We start from the raw sequence: 19,740 nt of genomic DNA on the forward strand, positions 1-19,740 counted from the left end.
GTAAATGTTTTAGCGTAAAGAAAGCGCACCTCATTGTCACTGTTTTGCGCTACCGTCATTGTCGTCGTTTGTCGATTTGTCGTTTTTTCGTTCATTTCACGCGTTAGCTGGATTGTTTCATTGTACACGTGAATTAGCTTAAGTAAGACCATTTGTTGTTGCGGAACCTTTTAATAAAGCTTTGCCAAACGATGATGTTGAATGGGTGGGGTTTTGTTTGGTTGTTCTTATTAAGGTCATGTTTTTCCTTTCGTTTCGATAAAATCTTTCGACAAGATACTGCGTGTTTACGTCCAGGCGATCGTTGGCTATTTGGAAGAACTCCCCCTTACTAGAACGTAGGAGACATTGAGGCCTTACTACATTGAGGGAAGCCGCAGAGTGGTGGACTGGATGATGGGGTGCTGGACAAAAAGATACTCGGCCAAAAGACGAGGATACCAGCGAGGGTTATCGCTGCTTTTCGACGGGCGGAACATTCCGGATGTTTTTGGGACCCCTTGGCCCGTGCACAATCGGTGATAGCTCGCTAATTTTTATCCGATCGGGGCGTGCAGCATACCGTTGGATGCGTCTTTGGGTTGCCGCGCATCTGGAACATCCCGACCCGGAACATTTTGTGGAACAACCCGACCCGACCCATCCACCCTCGCGAAAAAAGGTTTTCTGCATTCTGAGGCCGGGACCACATACGACCGAAACAAAGCGAAACAGTCATAGAAGCATTACGAAGTGTTACACTTAGATGTTTCGTTTCGGTCTGTTTCGAATGTGTTGTGTCCCTTAGGGCCATAGGCCACTAGGGATTTTAAAAAGAAAATGTCAGGCTCTCATGAGTGTTTGTGAAATTTTTTCGCTTTAATATCGCTTTTTGAAAGTATAACATCGATTTCTACAGCCTGTAATTTCCCGTGACCCGTAGCCCTTACAGGATCCGAAATTTCAATGCGAATAATTTCACAAGCACTAAGCAAACCTGAAATTTTGATTTTAAAATCTCTCGTGGCCTGCGGCCGTTATATCAAATGTTATTGAAAAATAAAAAGGCCGTACCCGAGCAGATAGTCACTGTAATAAAGGATGAGATTAAATTAAAATTAAAAAATTAAATTATTTATGCTAGTCGTTTAGTAATCGCGGAATCGTGTTTACTAATATATCCAACAGAAATATGTGCCGTACAAACGGTGAGTTTAAATTTCGCTTGCGTTATTACAATAAGGACCAAAAAGCGGTAATGTGTTTAAACCGTGTCATTGTGCAGCGTTCGCTTTATCCGTGCTTCGTATGGCGGTTGTTGGTACTCTTGAGTTGCCGCCGTCGCATGTACAGGTAATCCCCGATATACGCGTTGTCGATCGGGACTGTTAATCGTGCAGCTAGCGAAACTTTTGCTACATCATACATATCCTATAACTTATTTATGATATTTTTATTTCATAAGTAAATATTTGAAATTAAAAAAGTTGTAAATGTTCCAATTTTTTTCTCGGTAAAAAACAGGTATGAATTATCATTGGCTTTAAACATCGTAAAGTGAGCATATGTGCATTGAGTATGGCGTATCTCGGGCTTTACCTGTGAGTCGCGCCAAAACATGTCAAGTCTTGTTCTACCCATTGCCCATTGCTTTGTTTTGTTAGTTCTCAGAAGACCATCGTTAGGTATAGTTTCTTGACGAAGTGAGAAAGTAGGTGAACGCGCAATCGGACGATTGGGTTTTCATGATATACAAACTGAACAGATTTCTGTTCGACTGGTACGAGCAGCGTTTTGTGGTGTGGGATTTCGTAAGTATTGTTAGTTGGTCCTTGTTGGCGTTACTGTGCTCATGCATTGAGCAAGCGAGAATCGTTAGAGCTCAACGGTTATAAACCATTTTCAATTCGCCTTTCTGTTCTTGCGCGTAGTTACGAGAGTACGCTTCCTGCACGGATACACCTAACCTAGGATTTGTGCTTGCTACGTTCCTGGAACATTTCGTCGGAGATGGGAGAAATTAAGCGAAAGGTAAGAAGAACATGCATTTCCCGAACGCCAACCCAAAACTAACTGACCGTGTTCTGTATTCTGTGTGTGTGTTGAAATGTAACGATTTGTTCTTCGTTCAACACAAAATGGCCCACCAACTGCATTGAACGTGTCGGAATTTCGTTATTCTTTTTCGTTGGAAATGTTGCAGAAAAAGCGCAGCAGCAAAGCTGCTAAAAAGCAGGAAAAGCAACCGTCGACTTTAACAGCAGCAGCATCACCACCACCAGTTGCTTTTTCAGAAGCAGCAGCAGAAGAAGCAGGACCCGCTGTTAGCTTGAACGAGCCTGAAGAATTGATTTTACCAGACGCCGTGCAAGAACTCGCACCACCGATGGAGGATACGAAAAACAGCGATGAAATGCTTGAAGAGACTGATTTATTGACTGATTTTAAACCGACCGCTCCGATTTGCGGTGATTCTGACAAGCTTCCCTCATTGCTGTATCCGGATTTGCGCGAGCTCAACATTGGTAGCGAGCAATTTGACAGCACTTTTTCGAATATTGATATCACCCCCAAAGGTGCAATTAGCTCGCCCGAAGATGATTACGAATGCGTAATAGATGAAGTTTTTTCGCCCCGTATAAGCGCACTGTTCGAGTGGTGTATTGAGGAGACCACGCCAAATTTGGAACGCTATCGGCGGTATGTGGATGGGCTGGAACGTCAGTTCATTACGACGGAAGGTCCGCAAGCGAAAAATCCTGCCGATGACGATAGCGATTTACAGCGGATGCTACAAGCATACCGGTCCTCGTACCACTACTATTGCGATGTAATGATACAGCGGTTGGTGAGCCGATCGCAAATTTCTAGCCTGCGTCATAAATGTTGGGACATAGAGCACACAAAGGTCACCGAGTTCGCCCAATGTGCCGATTCACGGTTACTGTCCGTATCGTTGAATAATTGGTAAGTGTGAACAACACAATTCAGCAGTAATGCTGTACTTTTAACCTTTACAATAATGAACACCAACACAGGTATCTTTTGCAATTTAATTTTTCAATAACATTTAATATTACTGTAGCTATCAACTTGAAACTTCAAAAACATAAAAAAAAATTCTATCATATAGCAAAATCAGATTTCAGCATATTTATATATTTATTTTTAAGTATCACGTCGCCGTATGGTCAAATTTTCAATTTTCTATGATCACGTACCCCGGGTAGGTCATACATTTTGTATGGGAGTTTGTATTTTGCCGTATCATAAAGCCTGGTAGCTTTTGATCTGCTCGTCATATTTGCAAGAAATTTTCAAGAAACTATTTACTGTGACACGAATAACATAAAAAAGAATCTTCTTTTTATTTTTCACTTCGAATGCTGTACTCTCCTTGCATCTGTGATCAGCAATTGTTCTCTGTGATCAGCATTGTTGCATCTGTGATCAGCAGTTTTTATTTGAAAATTGACAATCTTTGTGTTGTAAAACTTATTTATTTTGTGTGAGTCAGCCGTTAAAATGCGAGGCTTTTGTTGTGTCGAATAGTAGAATTAGGAAGTGATGGATAGGATGGATAGAATATGATAAATGCTTCGTTATAATCATATTCTATCAAAACTTTCAGCATAATCCCTCCCGTTTATGGTTTTATTAATGACTAATCCATTCCTTGGTAAGCAATCGATTTAATTTGCAGCTGAATAATCATTTTTGTAATGGGAGAGCCTATTTTAGAAAAGATTTAATGCATGATCGGCATACCGATACGGGTGAAAATACTTTTGCCAGCCTTTTGCTTCATTTACGTGTGCCTGTGCTATTGCTTGAATTATACAAAAGTGAGCAATATACAATTCGTTTGCATTGTTTGGAACCTTAACAAATGGTTGAGAACGATTATCTATTATTATTGTCTGGATAAATTTGTTACTTGATTTTTGTATAAATAAGTAACAACAGTTCGCAGACTTATTTTGACAGTTATTATTAAATTTTGACATTTAATTTTTGACAATACGGCGCAATCCGTCATACTTGAAATAAATAAAATAAATACATTTAATTGAATACACACTTGCATTCCGATAGCGATTGCATTCCGATTTCTTCACGCATCTACGAAGTAACATTTGAAAGTTCTTCAATCACGAGAACAGAAACTTTGTCAACTGAAATGAAATTTTCGCATGAGTGAAACTTGCTTTCGTTTATAAACGCTTTTACAACAAATTTACTAATGTATTTGAATTTTACAATGCAGGGTTGCCACGCTGAACGTTGAACGGTGTACGGAAGCCAAGGCTGAATTTTCCGCTCTGCTCAATCGGTTTGTAACGAAGGAAAAGGAAGCACTGATACAGCTTCACTACACGCGCACGATGGTGGAAAAGAACTTATCCGATCCATCGGTACCGGGTTACGAGCAATCGGGCTTGTTGCGATGCAAGCTACGCATTATCGGAAATGCTTTGCGCGCCGAGATGCATCAGCGCGATTGCGACAAGGGTGATGAATGCCAGTATGTGCAAGATTTGCGCAAATGGTTCATCCAACTCGGTACGGGTATGTTGCGCGCCGGCAGTGTTGATGAGCGCGTTTGGCTGATGTTCCATTTGTTACGCTTCCCGAAAGGGATCGACACATGGGCCCATGTGTTGGTGCATCCACTTGCATTTGGGAATCAAAATAAGCCGCTAACCAACATTGAAATACATACTATTTTTACGCTCATCCACGTATTGATACGACCTATCATCGCGCGTCAATCATTCGTGGTGCCGGTAGACGAGTCGCTAGCCACCATGGATCAACCGCCACTAGTGAACGAAGCGAAAGCGGGCGATGATTTCGAATGGGTCGACAGCGATGGTGAGGATAGCAGCGCGGATAAACGGATCCGGCCGATCAAGGAAAGTGATTTGCTTGCGTTCCTTGATCAAATACCATTCCGGCGGCTGTTCGACACTGTTCTACAGCGCACCATCGAACGCGCGCAACATCTGGATGGAGAACAGCTGAACCCGGAACATCTATCCACGGTGAACATTTTAATTTTGTTCTCGTTCTCCAACGAACTGATCGCTATACTGGGCGGAGGATTACTAATGTACGGTAGAGGCATTGCACGCTACAGCCATTTTGCCCGACGGTTGGCACTGCTCATTAACGATGCAGTGAAATTTGTGGGTGATGTGTTGCGATTGTATCGCCAAGCGCACAAACTTAACCGTCAGTCAGAAGAAAGTGAAGTGGTACAGGTATATTTCGATACGCTCATGTACCGTGCTGTTCTATTGATTCATGGTGGTGGTGTGGCCCTGACACGCCATCTGTCCACGCTGCCATTTGGGTTGCTAAGTACATGCGCCTGCTGGTGGATATATGCCACCATGGTAAATCGAAGCATTCGCGAAAAACCTGATTTCGACTATTGGAAAAGCAGCCACCGGTTACTGAACAACTGCACTCTGATGGAAGAGTTTGAGCAACAGCTGGCTAAAAAGAAATCGCCTCAAGATCTGTACAATATGCTGAAGCCGCTTGTCGATTTGGCGCTAACACGCGATGCAACTAAAGATGGTACATTTATACCTACCGTTGCGGCAACATTGATTGAGGTAAGAAAGGTTCTTCGTATCAGTTGTCCAAATCCGATTTATAACAAAAAAAATTCCTCTCTAATTTTAGTTGCTTGCCGCAATACCAGCGGACGCGGTGGTGTTTGTAGAAATGAAGGATCAAATTCATTTACTAATGGAACGGACCTCGTCTGTACTGTCCTTTATGCTGAATACACTCGCTTTGGAGGATGAGAACCGTCGACAAACTATTGCCAATTGTTGGGAAATGAAGGGCAACACACTGCTGGAGGTGTTTAGTGGCAAAAAACAGCTGATAATGCGCTGGCGTCCGGACCATCTAAATTATGAACGATTAATTTACATGCTGCTAGAATACCCACGAACGCACATCTACCATAAGCTATCGCTTGGTTTGCTGATGTACATCCAGTATGGGGATACAAGGTACGTTCACATTCACCGGCAACATCATTTAACAGGGTTTATCGGTTGACAGTAGTGATGAGAATAACAACTCTTTTCAAGGAATTATTCAGTCTTATTTACTCCCTACCGGGATTTAATTATTTTCACAACTCTTTTGCGAGTCGCGAGACAACCAGGCAGAAGGCGGCCCCTTACATAAAAATAAATATGACGATAGGTACCTTGGTACCCTATGAAAATATTCAACATATTTCCACCTTTAACTTAATCTAACTTTTAATGGCCGAGGGGGCTTGTAGCTCTCATAACAACGTCACGCCTCTCATAACAGCTATGACTACTCGCTGCGCTTCGAGTCGCAAACATTTTTTACAAAACCCTATGTTGACTCGAATTGTAAAAGAGTTTTAAATAATCTTTGCGATTTAAATCCCAAAGAAGAGTTTAAAAACTCTTTGCATTTCGTATTCCTCTGGCGAGTATTAATTCCTTGGGCCTGAGTTTGATAATACCGATTCCTCAAAAGAGTTTAAACATTCTTCGCAATTAGAATATCTCTGGTGTCTATTAACTCTTTGGTAGTGAATTTAATACTAACGATTGCCAAAGGAGTTTTAACACTATTTGTGATTCGAATCTCAAAAGAGTTTTAAAAATTCTTTGTGAGAAGTTTGTTTAAATCATTCAGAAGAAAAATTAAAAAAAAAACTCAGTCACTCTTACTCTGTACGCATAGCACTAGCAGATAATTCAAAATTATCAATGATTTTGGTAAACTCTTCAGAGATGAAGTACTGTAGGGTAAGCTAGATTGTCATCTAATGGTTTTAAAAGAAATGGTAAACAATATCCTTTTGTTGTCTTATATTACGTCTGGTCAGCCTATCTGAAATCATTACCAACATTATTGATGCTTTTACATTATCATGTAAAAAACCTCTTTTATTGAAAACAACTATTTACAATTACTAATTATTTTTCCATTTTTGTTATCTAGTTTTCCATATAATCGCAGTTCCTTTATTGTACCTGTACAGAAGGATCTACAAAACATTGTAGCTTATAACATCGTTGTTGCATATCGAAAGCATCAACCTGTCCTAAACAACTCGAACGGCGGTGGCCCATCGGTGGCTGTTACTGCGGAACAACAAGCCGAACACCGTAGCTATCAGGAGCGTTGTCTGTTTCTGTTGCTGCAGCTACATATACATGCTTTTGATCAGCCGATGCAGAACATACGACGATTCTTAAAAGATCCAAGCCAGGTGGAAAAAGTGGTTTTGCCTTTATCTGTGCACGTGAAAGAATTGCAGAGGGCAATAAAGGAGCAGTGTCCAGTAGCGTGCCTTTGCGCGCTACTGTCCACCAAGATGGGACACTGGGTGCCAGTGTTTTGTCAGGAAGGCTTGAAAGCGATGCGTATACTGTACGAGGTGCACCATCTCGATACCGTTGTAGTGCGCTGTCTCGAACTCATCAGCCTCCTGTTTACCGATTGTCCTCATGCACTGGCGAAAAATGATCAATTTATCGGAATCCTCGCGGAACTGGTTGAGAATGATAACATACTGGCTTGGTCAAGACAAACTGGCGATGAGCAGCACTATACACTCGCAATGAAACTGCTGGAAGGGGCTAGTATGGGCAAAATGGGATCTATGATAGTCTCGCAGGCGGCCATGTACTGGCATCAGGGTTACGCCACTCCGCCGTCGCTCGTCTGCATGTGGTTTGATTGGTTAGTGAAGATAAAAAATTGGAGCGACAGTGTCAAGGTGCTGCGATTGATGAACGTACTGGCCAGCATTTCGTTCAGACACGCGGATGCGTGGAAAGCGCTGGGCGACCGTTTCCGTCCATTTTTTAAGGTAATATTTCTTTGATCTAAAAACGACAAAAACACTGACGTTCCATTCGTTTAATTTGTTTTTTTCTTTTTACATTTTAGTCAATTGCAGTAGTAAAACATAAGCAACATTCACTCTGGTCGAAAATTCTCGGCACCGAGCCACCGCTACTGTACGGCAAACTGCCAAACGATTGTGTTGCTTTGGCATTGCTCGTTTTCGGCATTGAACATCAGCAGCTGGAACAGAAGACGGGTTTGTGGTTGAAATTGTTGCGCATGCTGAAGAAAAATCGAACCATCAAGATAGATGCGGCACTGCGCGAGGTAATGGCGACGACGTGTGTACAGGGCAAGGATTCTTGTCCCACAGCCAATGCGCTGGTGTTGTTCAAAGTGGCGCGCTATTTACTGCGTGCAAACACTGAACATCCACTGTATTTGGGGCTGTGGCAATTATTTTTCACCTTGCTGCTGACACGTGTTACCGACGTTGGGGACGAGGTGCACGGTGTTGCCGATCGGTTGTATGATCACGACTCGGGGCTGATGGAAAAGCTGAAGCAGTTGCTGTGCAAACTGGAGCTGCATTATCATTTTCTGCAGGAAACGAACGAAGATTCACCGGGAATGTTGCGGTAAGTGTAATGTTTCCTTTTTCATTGGTTTTTCTTGTCCAATATGTAGCGTCTATCCTCACTGTGTAAACGGTAACGAATGAACAATTTATTTGATGATACATTAACTGAACGACTAGTTAAATCCTAGAATTAAGATAGCAAAAACGAGATAATACCGTACGCACTGAAAACAGGCCCGATTAAATAGCAAATAAAGATGCCTCCTTATATGTAGATTGCGCTATATACAAGCACTCAACAGGGAAAACCGGGAATTTCTCAGAAAACCCGGGAAAATGATATTTTGTTTAATATCGTTTCAGGGGTCACACTGTACCATTACAAACCATTTTCAGTCGTCATGAATTTCAGGTATACTGTGCGAACGATTTCAGGTATATTGTGCGTACATATTCTACCTAGCACGCATATTCTTTTCGTACGCATATCTCCTTACGTTAGGTCCTACATTGTTTTTCCATTGTTTTTAAAATGTTTTCCACTATCCGATCGATTCTACTGGAGCCCAGTGGATGGCATTTGTCACACAATAGTGTAACATATGTAATTTCACTTTCTGAAGAAACTTTGTGCAAAAGTTTGAGAAAGCGATTTTTACTTAATCTATTTAAAAGCATCTACCTCTTGAATCTGGTGTATAAAGTAGTAGGCGACCCCATAACGTATTTACCTCCCTCTGTCTCTATTTTATAGCCTCGTAAAAGCGTTCCAATTATGGTTAGTCGATACAGATCTCAATCAAATAAATGATGATGCTCCAATCAAGCTACCCAAACAATACGCCACAGAACAACTACAATCAATCTTTTACGGTTTAGAGGTAAGTTGTTATTGTTATACTATCTTCATCCATAATCATCTCAAAAAGATGATCGAGCTCAAATGATAATGTTTATTATTTTTCTTTATCGAGATATTTTGGCCGGAGTGCACTAATACGCAGATCCTCCGGGTAGTCCACCGTATGATGATTGAAGGGTGGCACAATCTTTACCGTGTACTTCCGCATCACTCGTCGGCGAAGGATAAAACTGTATGCGGTGCCACTATCAAGCTACCACCAACTCAGGCAATCAAACGCCGACTGGAAAACAGTTACACCGATCCACTACCGATACCCGTGTCGGAGCATCGGACCGAACTGAAAGATCTTGCCGATGCGCTAAAAACACCACCGATGGGACGAGTAAAGCGCATCACCGAGTGTGTACGGATCATAAAGCAGTACATCGACAAAACGTACTTACCGATGAAGAACGAGCTAAAAATACGTCAAAATGAGCTGTTCGAGCTGTACCAGCAACTTTACGTCAACGAGGTCAAGGAGTCCGAGCACCAGCTTAGGTGCAACATGCTGATCTGTTCCGGTGCAGCAACAATCATGGTGCGCTCGAAATGTGTCGCAATCGATACAAAAATAAATACTTGTATCCAAGCCCGGTTGGTAGCATTGGAAGCGTTCCTGAACCGAATGAATAACGTTCCACCCTACATAATGAAGCACACGATAATGTTGCGCGAGCTGGGGAACAGTCTGTTTATGGACTACTGCTCGGAGATTGATCGAGCATCGGCCCAAACGTTGAATGAAGCCATCCGGACAATGAAACGCACGCTGCTGCACGAAGTGTCCGATGCGAACTTCGAGCCGCCGTTAACGTTTGCGGTGCGGCTAGGTTTGGACACGAACCGAAACGATTTTTTGAACATAATGCTGGAAGAGGTTGGACAGATATTTGCGGGTGCGCTAGAAGACGGCCGGAAACCTTCCAGCGTGATCGTTGCCCTGCTGGAGAATAGTCGCATACCGGTTCGTCCTTTGATGAAGGTGTACGGTCAGCTGGTTAAGCAAAAGTCGGGCAATCTCGAACGAAGCATATTTGTGGATCTGTTCGGCAACAAGGTAGAAACCAGGAAGGATATGCTATATGAACATGTGGGTAGATAAGTCTTAGTCCTAACCACGATAAAAGGATTTTTTTGTTGCTCAACTTAATTGCCTTCGAAAGTGAAGCAGTGCTTAAAGTGATCTATTATCTGTTCGTACCTATTTCAAAAATATAGTTTGTCGCTAGGCCTTACAATAGGCCTCTGTTTTAGCAATTACTTCATCATTGAAGCTCAATTACAATTCTAGTCTGCGAATAGAAAATTGTGTGTTCCCTATTGTATCGTCCATCGTCATATATTGACACAAAAATTCGGTTTAAAAGATTCAAACCACCCGTTGTTGTTTCTGGTCGATTGTGAGCTTTCGCGGCACTCTATTATAGCTATTAACTTATAGCTATCAAATTCACATACGTGTGTGAAAACACACGTATAAGGTTAGCCAAAACTTACAACAATTTTAATTCATTTTGCTGTGCCGCAACCACACATGGACTTCAACTTATCTACCAACCTGTTTTGCCATAAATTTAAACTTTATGTATTGCTTACTGTATACGTATTTCTTTTAGCTCCATCTATCCAAGTGGCTCAAGCAGCAGCACAGTATCACTCCGGATGAGGTGGACCAGTTTGCCAGGCTGATTATGCTTGGCATGTACAAACTACACACGGCTGATAGCGTCTCCGTTGACCAAACCGAGCTGGATGTACAGTTCTCCCATGTAAAAATTGTTCCCAGAATTCTTCATATTCGCTTATGAATGTTAACTACGCTAAGCTCGTTTTTCGTTTAATTTTTTTTTAGCTTTTACTATCCCATCTGGAAATCTTTGCCAGTTACCAATTCCCGAACAATTTCGGCAAAATGGTGGAGCACACGTTAAACGCTTACTCTCAATGGCCGACACTACCTCCGACGATGTTGCTCCGGCTGCTGAATGTGCTCCGTTCTCGGGCCAATCTTCCTGACCTGCAGATGTCAATGGAGGACAGTGCCCTGTGCCAAGCACATCGCCAATTCGCCGAAGTGAACTGCACTGAACCGGTGCTAAGCTTCGAAGTGTTGGAATTAGTAATCGTGACCGTAACGGAACACTTTGCATGGCAGCGTGATATTGCGTACCCTTGGAACGGTATGTACAAACGGCACGGTGCGTACGTGGAAGTATTAGGCATGCTGCTAGGCCTATTGTCACACAGCTTTCTCACTACCGGCATGCAAGACAATCGGATCCGAGCTGGTGAGTAGTGTCCTATGTTGTAGTTCATTAGTTATTAAACATTGTTTGATCTCATTGAAGTGTAGTGGGAGCGCCCATGATATCCAACGAGTTAACCTTTATTTCAATGACCACCTGGGTATTTTTAGCATTTTAATTTTCCAATAACATTTAATATTAAGGGAGCTATCAGCTTGAAACTTTTTGGAATGCATAGAAAAACATTTTTTCTATCATATAGGAAAAAAGCACATTTTTGTATTTTTTAAAATAAGCTTTTAACTTAATTTTCAATTTATTATTTCTTTTTTTCTATAACCCCGGGCAGGTCATATATTTTGCTTCAGTGTTCAGTGTTTCATTTTGAGCTGCTTGTCGTATTTGCAGGGAATTTTTAAGAAAGAAGACACTATTTTCTGTCGGGCTTATAACATTTAGTTGTGAGTTAAAAAATCCTATTTTTCATTTCTAGAGCTGTAAACTATTTGTATTTATCTCATAATGATCATATTATGTTACAAATTTTTGCATATTCTGTCCCTTTTTTGGCTTTATGAATGACTGAACCATCGCTTTACTTTCCAGCTGAACAGTCAATTTTTGTAACGTGAGAGCTTGTTTTAAAAGAGATTCAATGCATAATCGCCATACCGATACTTCATTTACGTTTGCTTGCTTAATTGCTTATCGTTTGAATTATTTGGAACCATAACAACAACTTGACAATTATTATCCGACACTCCTTTGGCTATTTTCATTGTCTGTATAAATTGACTACATGACTTTGTAAAAAGAAGTATCAACAGTGCGACTTATTTGGATGGTTATTGTTTACTTCTCACATTTACACAATAAAAAATTAGGTTCAATCGAACGAAAAATACATATATTCATACAAAAAGTGTGATTGATAAGCTACTTTAAATATAGATGTTACAAACTATGAAAACAAAAACTAAATACAAGAATTTTTTTTTAATTCCTCACTAATTTTTATTAGTTGGATAACAAATTTTGAATTCTCTCGTGGCCCTCGGCCTTATGACCTACCCGAATATAGGTGGTTGTAGAAATAGGGTGTATTTTTGGTCATTGAAACGAAGGTTAATCCATTCGAAGAGTCCACTTGTTTTATGACTTATGGGAATTTTGCTCGTAGATTGCACAGCCAAAACCACGCAATTACTCCAATTGACTCTCATTGACTGTAGTTCTTTACAGTATCTTAACAATTTCAAATCGTTATTTGTTTTAATAATTGTGTTACGCCTCTTACGTGTGTGTTGTTTTAGTACAAGAACATCTGTTGCCGGCTGTGTATCGCATGTTTGAACCGTGGGTTATACCATACGGTGCAGAAACGCCTGTTCTACAACAGGGCAGATTCAGTTCAAATCACCCGTCGTCACCGAAAGAATCATCCAATCGACATGCCAACAACGATAAGGCCAAGTGGATGTTTAGCGTACTGCTCCAGACGGTCGAATACGCACTCGAGAAGGTGTTGGTCGCTTACGCCGACACGGATCATGGCAGCCAAATTCTGCTGTACTTCCTGCACTGGTATGTGGAATGGTTCGTCAATGCGCGCATCATGATATCCGCCCTTTACGTCTTAAACACACTCGTACTGGATCTTCCCTGGGATCGTTTGCAACCGTCCGAGATGTTGATAGAGCGGATGCACTTCCTGTTCGAACATCACACCCCGGAGTGTCATGAGCTGCTTGCGTGTGTGTTTGTGCGCTGTAACTGGACCATGGGCGCTGAGCATGGTCCATTGCCCGTGTGGTTGCAACGAACGCACGCTGCAACATTAGCTATCTGTGTACGGTTAGCGTACGAACCGGTAATACGCTCGGATGTGAAAGTGCGCGCGGCAATGGTTCAGTTGCTGCAGTATTTCGCGGGATTGACGTGGGAATCGTTACACGTTGCGGAACTTACCCCGGCACTGGATTGGTTCGTCATGACAGGGGACGCTAGCAGTATGTTACGCACAACGAAGGCACCGTGCCGTGAGCTAGATGACGCACTGATCAGGTAGTAGAATGAATCAATGCTTTTTTAAATTGTTTTTGCTTTGTATTGCTAGTGCTTTATTTTTTACACGTCTAACATGTTGATCGCATTCTTCCCAACGCAGATTTCTGGAGGTTGTTGCAGGAATGCGTATCAATGAAGCAAATCGATTGGTGCCGGGAGGTATGCAGTTGTTGAAGCGCAAACTACACATTAGTGTCATCGTGCGAATGCTTATGAACGCAGGGCGTGTGTCGGGTGGTGGTAAGGAAGTGGAAAATGTTCGGCTACAGTTGAGCGGTGCTTTCAAGCAACTGCTTACTGCGATAAGTGCGGTCTTGGAAGGTCTGCCGCAGCAGCAGCAACACACGGGTACCGACAACCCACGGGATATCGAGGCCCGGGCCATGATGGCGGAACTGTTAACGAGCATCAAAAAGTGGCAAACTGAGAGCACGCTAAGGTACGGTATGCTTAAGCTATCTGATCTCTTGTTTGCTTGTTGTTCTGGTGCAGGCAAGCACTGTTCGAAAAGGCTAATTATCTAGAAGCTTTATAGGGATTCTTATAACACTGTCTGTTCGTGTACGAGGAAATATTACAGGTTTCTGGATCGGTGTCCTCTGGCGCTACTAAAATCTATATTTCTAACACCTATCTCTACAATAAGAATTCTATCTAATTCTAATTCATTCGTAACCATTCCGGCCACCTGTATATATATATACGTATATTTTTATAAGTTTTAACAAAGTAAATATTTCCCATAAAAGCATAGTTGTTTAGGTGTACAATTAAGATTTTGTTAACAATGCTCATTTCTGTTACAACGGATTTTATCTGCTATATTGATATAACTATAGTTACATAGGATTCTTCAAACTTTTGTAGCATATATTCGGTAACTGTACCCTGCCGTGCATTGTGAACACGACCTTGCAAGGTTGTACCTTGCAGTGCCGGCGCCGTAATCGCATCATCACCGGGGGCAGCCCCAAAATTTCAATACGTTAGCATCCAAATCTTTCTAATCGTTTCCCTCTCTCTCTCTCTCTCTCTCTCTCTCTCTCTCTCTCTCTCTCTCTCTCTCTCTCTCTCTCCTGCAGCCTCTTTGTAGATGAACTAATTGCCATGCTAGAAAACGATACCAACTCACCGCTCCTAATACGCTGCGTATTCGAATCGGCCAACTTGCTGGACAGCCCTACCGAACATTGGATGCGCTTGCTCGAATCGGCCCTTAGTCATTATTTTCGCTCCCGGTGCAACGTGTCATGGTTAGAGGCGTGGCATGCTATCGGCCACACGACGATTGGTCGCTGGCAGTTCGAAATGCTGTTCCGGCACAGTTTTACACTGTGCTTGGAACTGCATTTCTTGCACCGCTGGCACCAAACACGTGGTGACCCCGTAGCTCAGCGCGGAGTGTTGAATAGTCTTGAGGTGCATGTCTTGTAAGTCTTACACAAACACCTCGTCAAAGTTGCCGAATAATGATAACTGTGTTTTCATTTGCACATCTTGCAGGGAACCGGTCGAATGTCAGCTTTATCCGTTCTGGTGCTCGATCATCTATGCCCTTCTCTCGGTACAGCCGGAACCGCACGAAACCATTCGGACCGTGATCGGTCTGCTTGGTGACGTAAGTGAGAACAACACATTCTGGATGCTGGGAGTCCTTAAGAAAATTTTCGGCAAGGAGAAAGCTCAAGGTTCGCGTACCTCCCATTGTTTAATTGCTTACGCGCTTGCTGCTCTGCTGGCCGATGCCTATGCTCGTCGCACACCACCCGAACAGAGCTCCGAAACGGACGATTACAGCGATGCTGACGGGAGCACCGAACCATTTACGCTTAAAAAACTACTGATTGCACCGGAAAAACGTGCTTCCCGCCAAAGAATTGCCACAACGGCTATGGAACATTTTAAATCCGCGTGCAGTGCGTCTGTCTATAAAGAGCACCAAAGCCGGATCATTGATGCGATCGTCGGTACTCGCGGTGGCGAGCGGGAACTACCGCACCAAATCTTACAACAAGCCAAAGATATTATAGTTGTATTAGATAGTCTAGCAGAACCCTTCCTCAACACTCTACAGGAAGCGATTATTGGTGATATGGGAGGAATATTAAAATTTCTCTGAAGGCTTGTCCATTCCATTCTGTAACAATCATATTGAATTTTCTTGTTATTTTCTGTGTTGTACATAGCACCCGATCGTACAACTAAACTAATAAAGGCGAACACAAAGCAACAAACTTAACCTTTTTTATCACTTTCCTACCATTTCGATTTGGATTACGCACACTGGAAGTCCTTACTAAGAAGCTGAAACGTTTACTGTCCCGTCGTTATCATTTCTTCGAGGACGATCCAAAATATTTCCTGTAGTCACACTTCAATCATTGCTTCAGTCGAGTCGAAATGTTGCGCGTGATGCGCATTTACAGCTCGTTGTCAAGATCGCTCCAGCGACGATAAAACTCGGTCCGATCACTATAGTGTTGCAAGCTTTTAACATCCTCCCCGATTTCACGCAACGACGTTCGCATTTTTATCAAAATTTCCAGCTCCATTGGAGAGCTTGTGTTGTGTTTAGGGTCCATCCACCATTCCTGACCTAACACGAGAAGCTAATTTTAAGCTACTACAGAAAGTTATTTCATCATGTATTCCGCGCCTTATACGCATTGCCCAGGATGTTGTTACCATGGTAACATTGGATGGTTTGGATGAGATGCTCCTTAATCTAAGTTGGTAGCGTCAGTTTGCAATTGACGGTACGAATATGCAGTTCGACATTAACAAATATCCCGCGAAGGAGCGAGAGTCAGATATAGTTGAAGATATTCCCTTCCCACCAGAAGATGAATTCGGAGATGAAGAAATTGACATCGAAGAGGATTACGATATTGTCGATGATTTCACAGATGAGACCGTTGAAGAGCTAATACCATTGGATACAACTCACTACAATGTTATAGTTGTGCGTACGCTACCGGCAGAACAACAGGAGTCGGAAGGAACTGTGCCGGAACAACCGGGAAATCAATTGCAAGATAATCCAATATCTTACATTTTGGTTATTGAAGACTGATTGGGCAACACCAGCCTCGGTGGGTTTGTCATTCGACTGAATCCCCCTAGTTTCCAGATTTTGAAGAAGATGCCGATACATCAAACGAATTTTTGCCATTTCCGCTGTCTGCAATTGGATCAACAGGTGAAAATGAAGCGACAGCCAATAGTACTTTTGTGTGAATGTGTGTTAACTGTCCAAGTAATGAGCGCACGTTTTTCGTATCTTCCTACAGCTTCCTTCTATATCGGTATCCCAGACAGAAGTACGCAAGAGACAATAATCAATGTTGGTGGAAAATTATTATGTTCGAATGGATTATATTAAATAGAACTAACAAACTAACTAACTATCGATTTGTCAGTGTCGAATTGCGGGTAGTGGTGGGTATCGTGGGTTGGTTTTATTGTAACATTTTCTCCACTGCCTTCTTTTTATTTTCTTCGGTAAATTAGAAGAAAAACACGACCAATTTATCGTAAAAGAGATTAAAAGATTAGGTTATATACAAAATGACGATAAATATGAAAATACTCAATTCCGGGTGTGAAAAGTCTTTTGAAACATTTCAATCGTTAGTTTGACCATGGCTGAACGGTAGGTTTAGAACGGTTTTTGAAGAAAACAACCGAAAAGATCGAACGCGTGTGTTTACGCATTTATTCAGTAGTTAGTAGTAGTAGTACTTTAGTAGGAATGATTTAGCAAAGAACAAGTCGTTTTGTTTTCTTTTAGAGGAAATAAAAATTAGAAGCACCAGTGATAAGCTACTGCGGCTAATGACCCAATTTCCATTTGGATGCTTGGACTGTGCTGGGCGTCCGATTTCGTCCATTCTTTAAGGTAGTACTTATTTGTTCTTCAAGTGATAAAAACACATACGTCCCTGGTTTTTTATACACTTTAGTTGTTTTCAGTGGTAAAACATAGCCAACATCCGCTCTGGTCGATAATAGTCTGCCCCGTGCTAGTATGCCGAGGGATTGTCTTACGTTGGCATTGAACACCACAGCTGGAACTGGAGACGGGTTTGGGGCCGAAACTGGGTTTGTGATCGATCTACTGTTTTTCCAGGAGAACGATTTCTGTTCCGATTCGCCGGATTTGTTCAAAGTGCCGTGTTCAGCGCTGTACGGTCACGATAAGGGACTGATGGAGAAGATGAAGCAAATGCTGTGCAATCTGGAGCTGCAGGTGCAAAACATTGTCTGCAGGAAACGGACGGAGAAGCACTGTGAATATTGCGGTAAGTGCAATGTTTCCTTGTTTCCTTGTTGTTTCCTGGTTTTTGTTGTTCAGATGTTTCGGAAAATCTTGTGCTGACGCAACAAAGATAGCATAGAAAAAACGAGGTCATCACGTACGCACTGGAAACTGGAAACTCTGTCGTTATTATCACTCTGTCATGCACAGTAGTGATGGATTCTCTGGAACGCAACCACGGTTCCGGTCCGGTTCCGGCACGTGTGATTCCTTTGATGTTCGATTTTGGACAGTTTCGATGGTTGCAGACGGTTCCGGAAGGCCGTAACTGGTTCCGACAGGCAGGAGTCAAGATCGCGGAAGAACATAGTCCTGGTCGCGAAATCCAATGGGTTGCTTTTTCTACATACGAATCTTCAGTCTGGAGTCTCCATAGTCATACTTTCTTTACAACCTTCTGTCTCTACTTTATAGCCTCTTTTCAAGCGTTTCAACTATGGTTAGTGGATACGGATCTCGGATGATCGATACGGATGTTCCTATTAAGCTACCGATCCAGTACACTGTAATTCTTCAACAATCAGCCCCTATGAACCAAACAAATCTCGTGCAGGATAATCTTTCCGTCAAGGAGTTTTTGGTCGGGATGCACCAATAAACCAGTAAACCTCCTGTCCACTATATGACGAAAGAAGGGTGGATCTGCTCAGCAGCAAGGTAGAGCCAGTGTGTAGGGGATGTTTTGTTGGAAATTCAGTCTTTGATTCATGTTTTATTTTCTTACCAGCACAATATCACTCCCGGAAGCGTTGGATCGACCAGAACAACATCACACCCGGAAGAGGTGGATCACTTTGCTCGGTTGCTAGCATCTCAGTCCAGCACTTTCCGTTTGCTGCCAAACCAAGGATATTCAGTTTTCTGATGTAAAAATCAACCAAGGCAACATCATTCATTTAAAGATATTTCATTTGAAACCATTTTTCGTTTTTTTTTTTCTTAGATGCTGCTTTATGCCCTAGATATCCTGGCCAGCTACAAACTTCCGGTTAATTTTGGCAAAATGATCATAACGGCAAATCGGCAAAATGACGTATAAGGGGCCTGGTATTAGGAACCTACTGTAAGGGGCCGCGGACAAATTCTCTCGTGGAACGAAGTAGGCACATCGAAGTATGTTTCTGTGATATCCTAGTTGCTCGATCTCAATGTGCGCATACCACTTGTTACCATGGTTACGATGGGAATGATTTGGAAGAACTTCGGAATGCCTTTGCAGACAAGCGTCTAGTTTACAGTTCGCTAGTCAATATTGAAATAAGTGCGCAACAATGTACGAGGATAAAATGCAGAACGTAATCAAAACTGCAGCCGCTCTGGCGAAGGAAACGGGAAACCTAAAAGAAAGGATCAAAACAATCTTAACGGATGATGGTAGCGTGCCGGAAACATCAACCGCACAGGAAATCGGGTCATCTACATTAGACGGCATTGGAAGTTCGCGGGGACCACTGACTCGCCATACCGATGCTGGAAATGAGCCATTTTCGCACGCTGCTAACGAGCAGCGTAAATGGCAGAATGTATTGACAGCTGCAGACGAATTGATTGAAATAACACGAAACCTGCGCGAAAGGATCGATCGAATGTTGATGGACGAAAATGGAAATTTGCCGCCACTAACAGATGCTACTGATGTTGGGGACTTATCACAGGAGGATTTGGCGCCTCTATCCATGGTCGAGGCTTATTATTCGTCTTCATTTAACGATGACGGTGACTTGCCATGAGCCAGTGCCATTTTGGGTGTCTCCGTCGATCAGTTGAATGTGTCACCAGG

The 19,740-nt window shown here is 42.4% G+C and overlaps 3 protein-coding genes across 3 annotated transcripts in view; 2 read left to right on the forward strand and 1 right to left on the reverse strand.

Moving 5' to 3' along the window:
* LOC126561809 (neurobeachin) overlaps nucleotides 1-19,740 on the forward strand; it is a 289,107-nt gene that overhangs the window by 163,160 nt on the left and 106,207 nt on the right. The window lies entirely within an intron of this gene.
* On the forward strand, nucleotides 1,990-15,761 carry LOC126563314 (ectopic P granules protein 5 homolog). Its single transcript, XM_050219950.1, has 14 exons — nucleotides 1,990-2,010; nucleotides 2,183-2,939; nucleotides 4,240-5,603; nucleotides 5,674-6,011; nucleotides 7,009-7,864; nucleotides 7,945-8,480; nucleotides 9,177-9,303; nucleotides 9,397-10,386; nucleotides 10,946-11,098; nucleotides 11,182-11,617; nucleotides 12,889-13,639; nucleotides 13,743-14,081; nucleotides 14,725-15,072; nucleotides 15,146-15,761. Exons 1-14 carry the CDS (start codon nucleotides 1,990-1,992, stop codon nucleotides 15,759-15,761), a joined length of 7,632 nt encoding a protein of 2,543 aa, XP_050075907.1.
* Nucleotides 7,329-19,740, reverse strand: part of LOC126556760 (uncharacterized) — a 79,270-nt gene continuing 66,858 nt past the window's right edge. Inside the window, exon 6 of the mRNA XM_050212239.1 lies at nucleotides 7,329-7,339. The gene's annotated coding sequence lies outside the window, so the exon portion shown is untranslated. The remainder of the gene's footprint in view (nucleotides 7,340-19,740) is intronic.

This window comes from Anopheles maculipalpis, chromosome X (assembly GCF_943734695.1).
Source record: "Anopheles maculipalpis chromosome X, idAnoMacuDA_375_x, whole genome shotgun sequence".
NCBI lineage: Eukaryota > Metazoa > Arthropoda > Insecta > Diptera > Culicidae > Anopheles > Anopheles maculipalpis.

Coding starts and splice junctions, on each gene's coding strand:
- LOC126563314 (XM_050219950.1), top strand. CDS start 1,990: ATGGGAGAAATTAAGCGAAAG. Junction 9,304..9,396: donor CAATCTTTTACGGTTTAGAG/GTAAGTTGTTAT, acceptor TTCTTTATCGAG/ATATTTTGGCCGGAGTGCAC. Junction 15,073..15,145: donor AGTCTTGAGGTGCATGTCTT/GTAAGTCTTACA, acceptor CACATCTTGCAG/GGAACCGGTCGAATGTCAGC.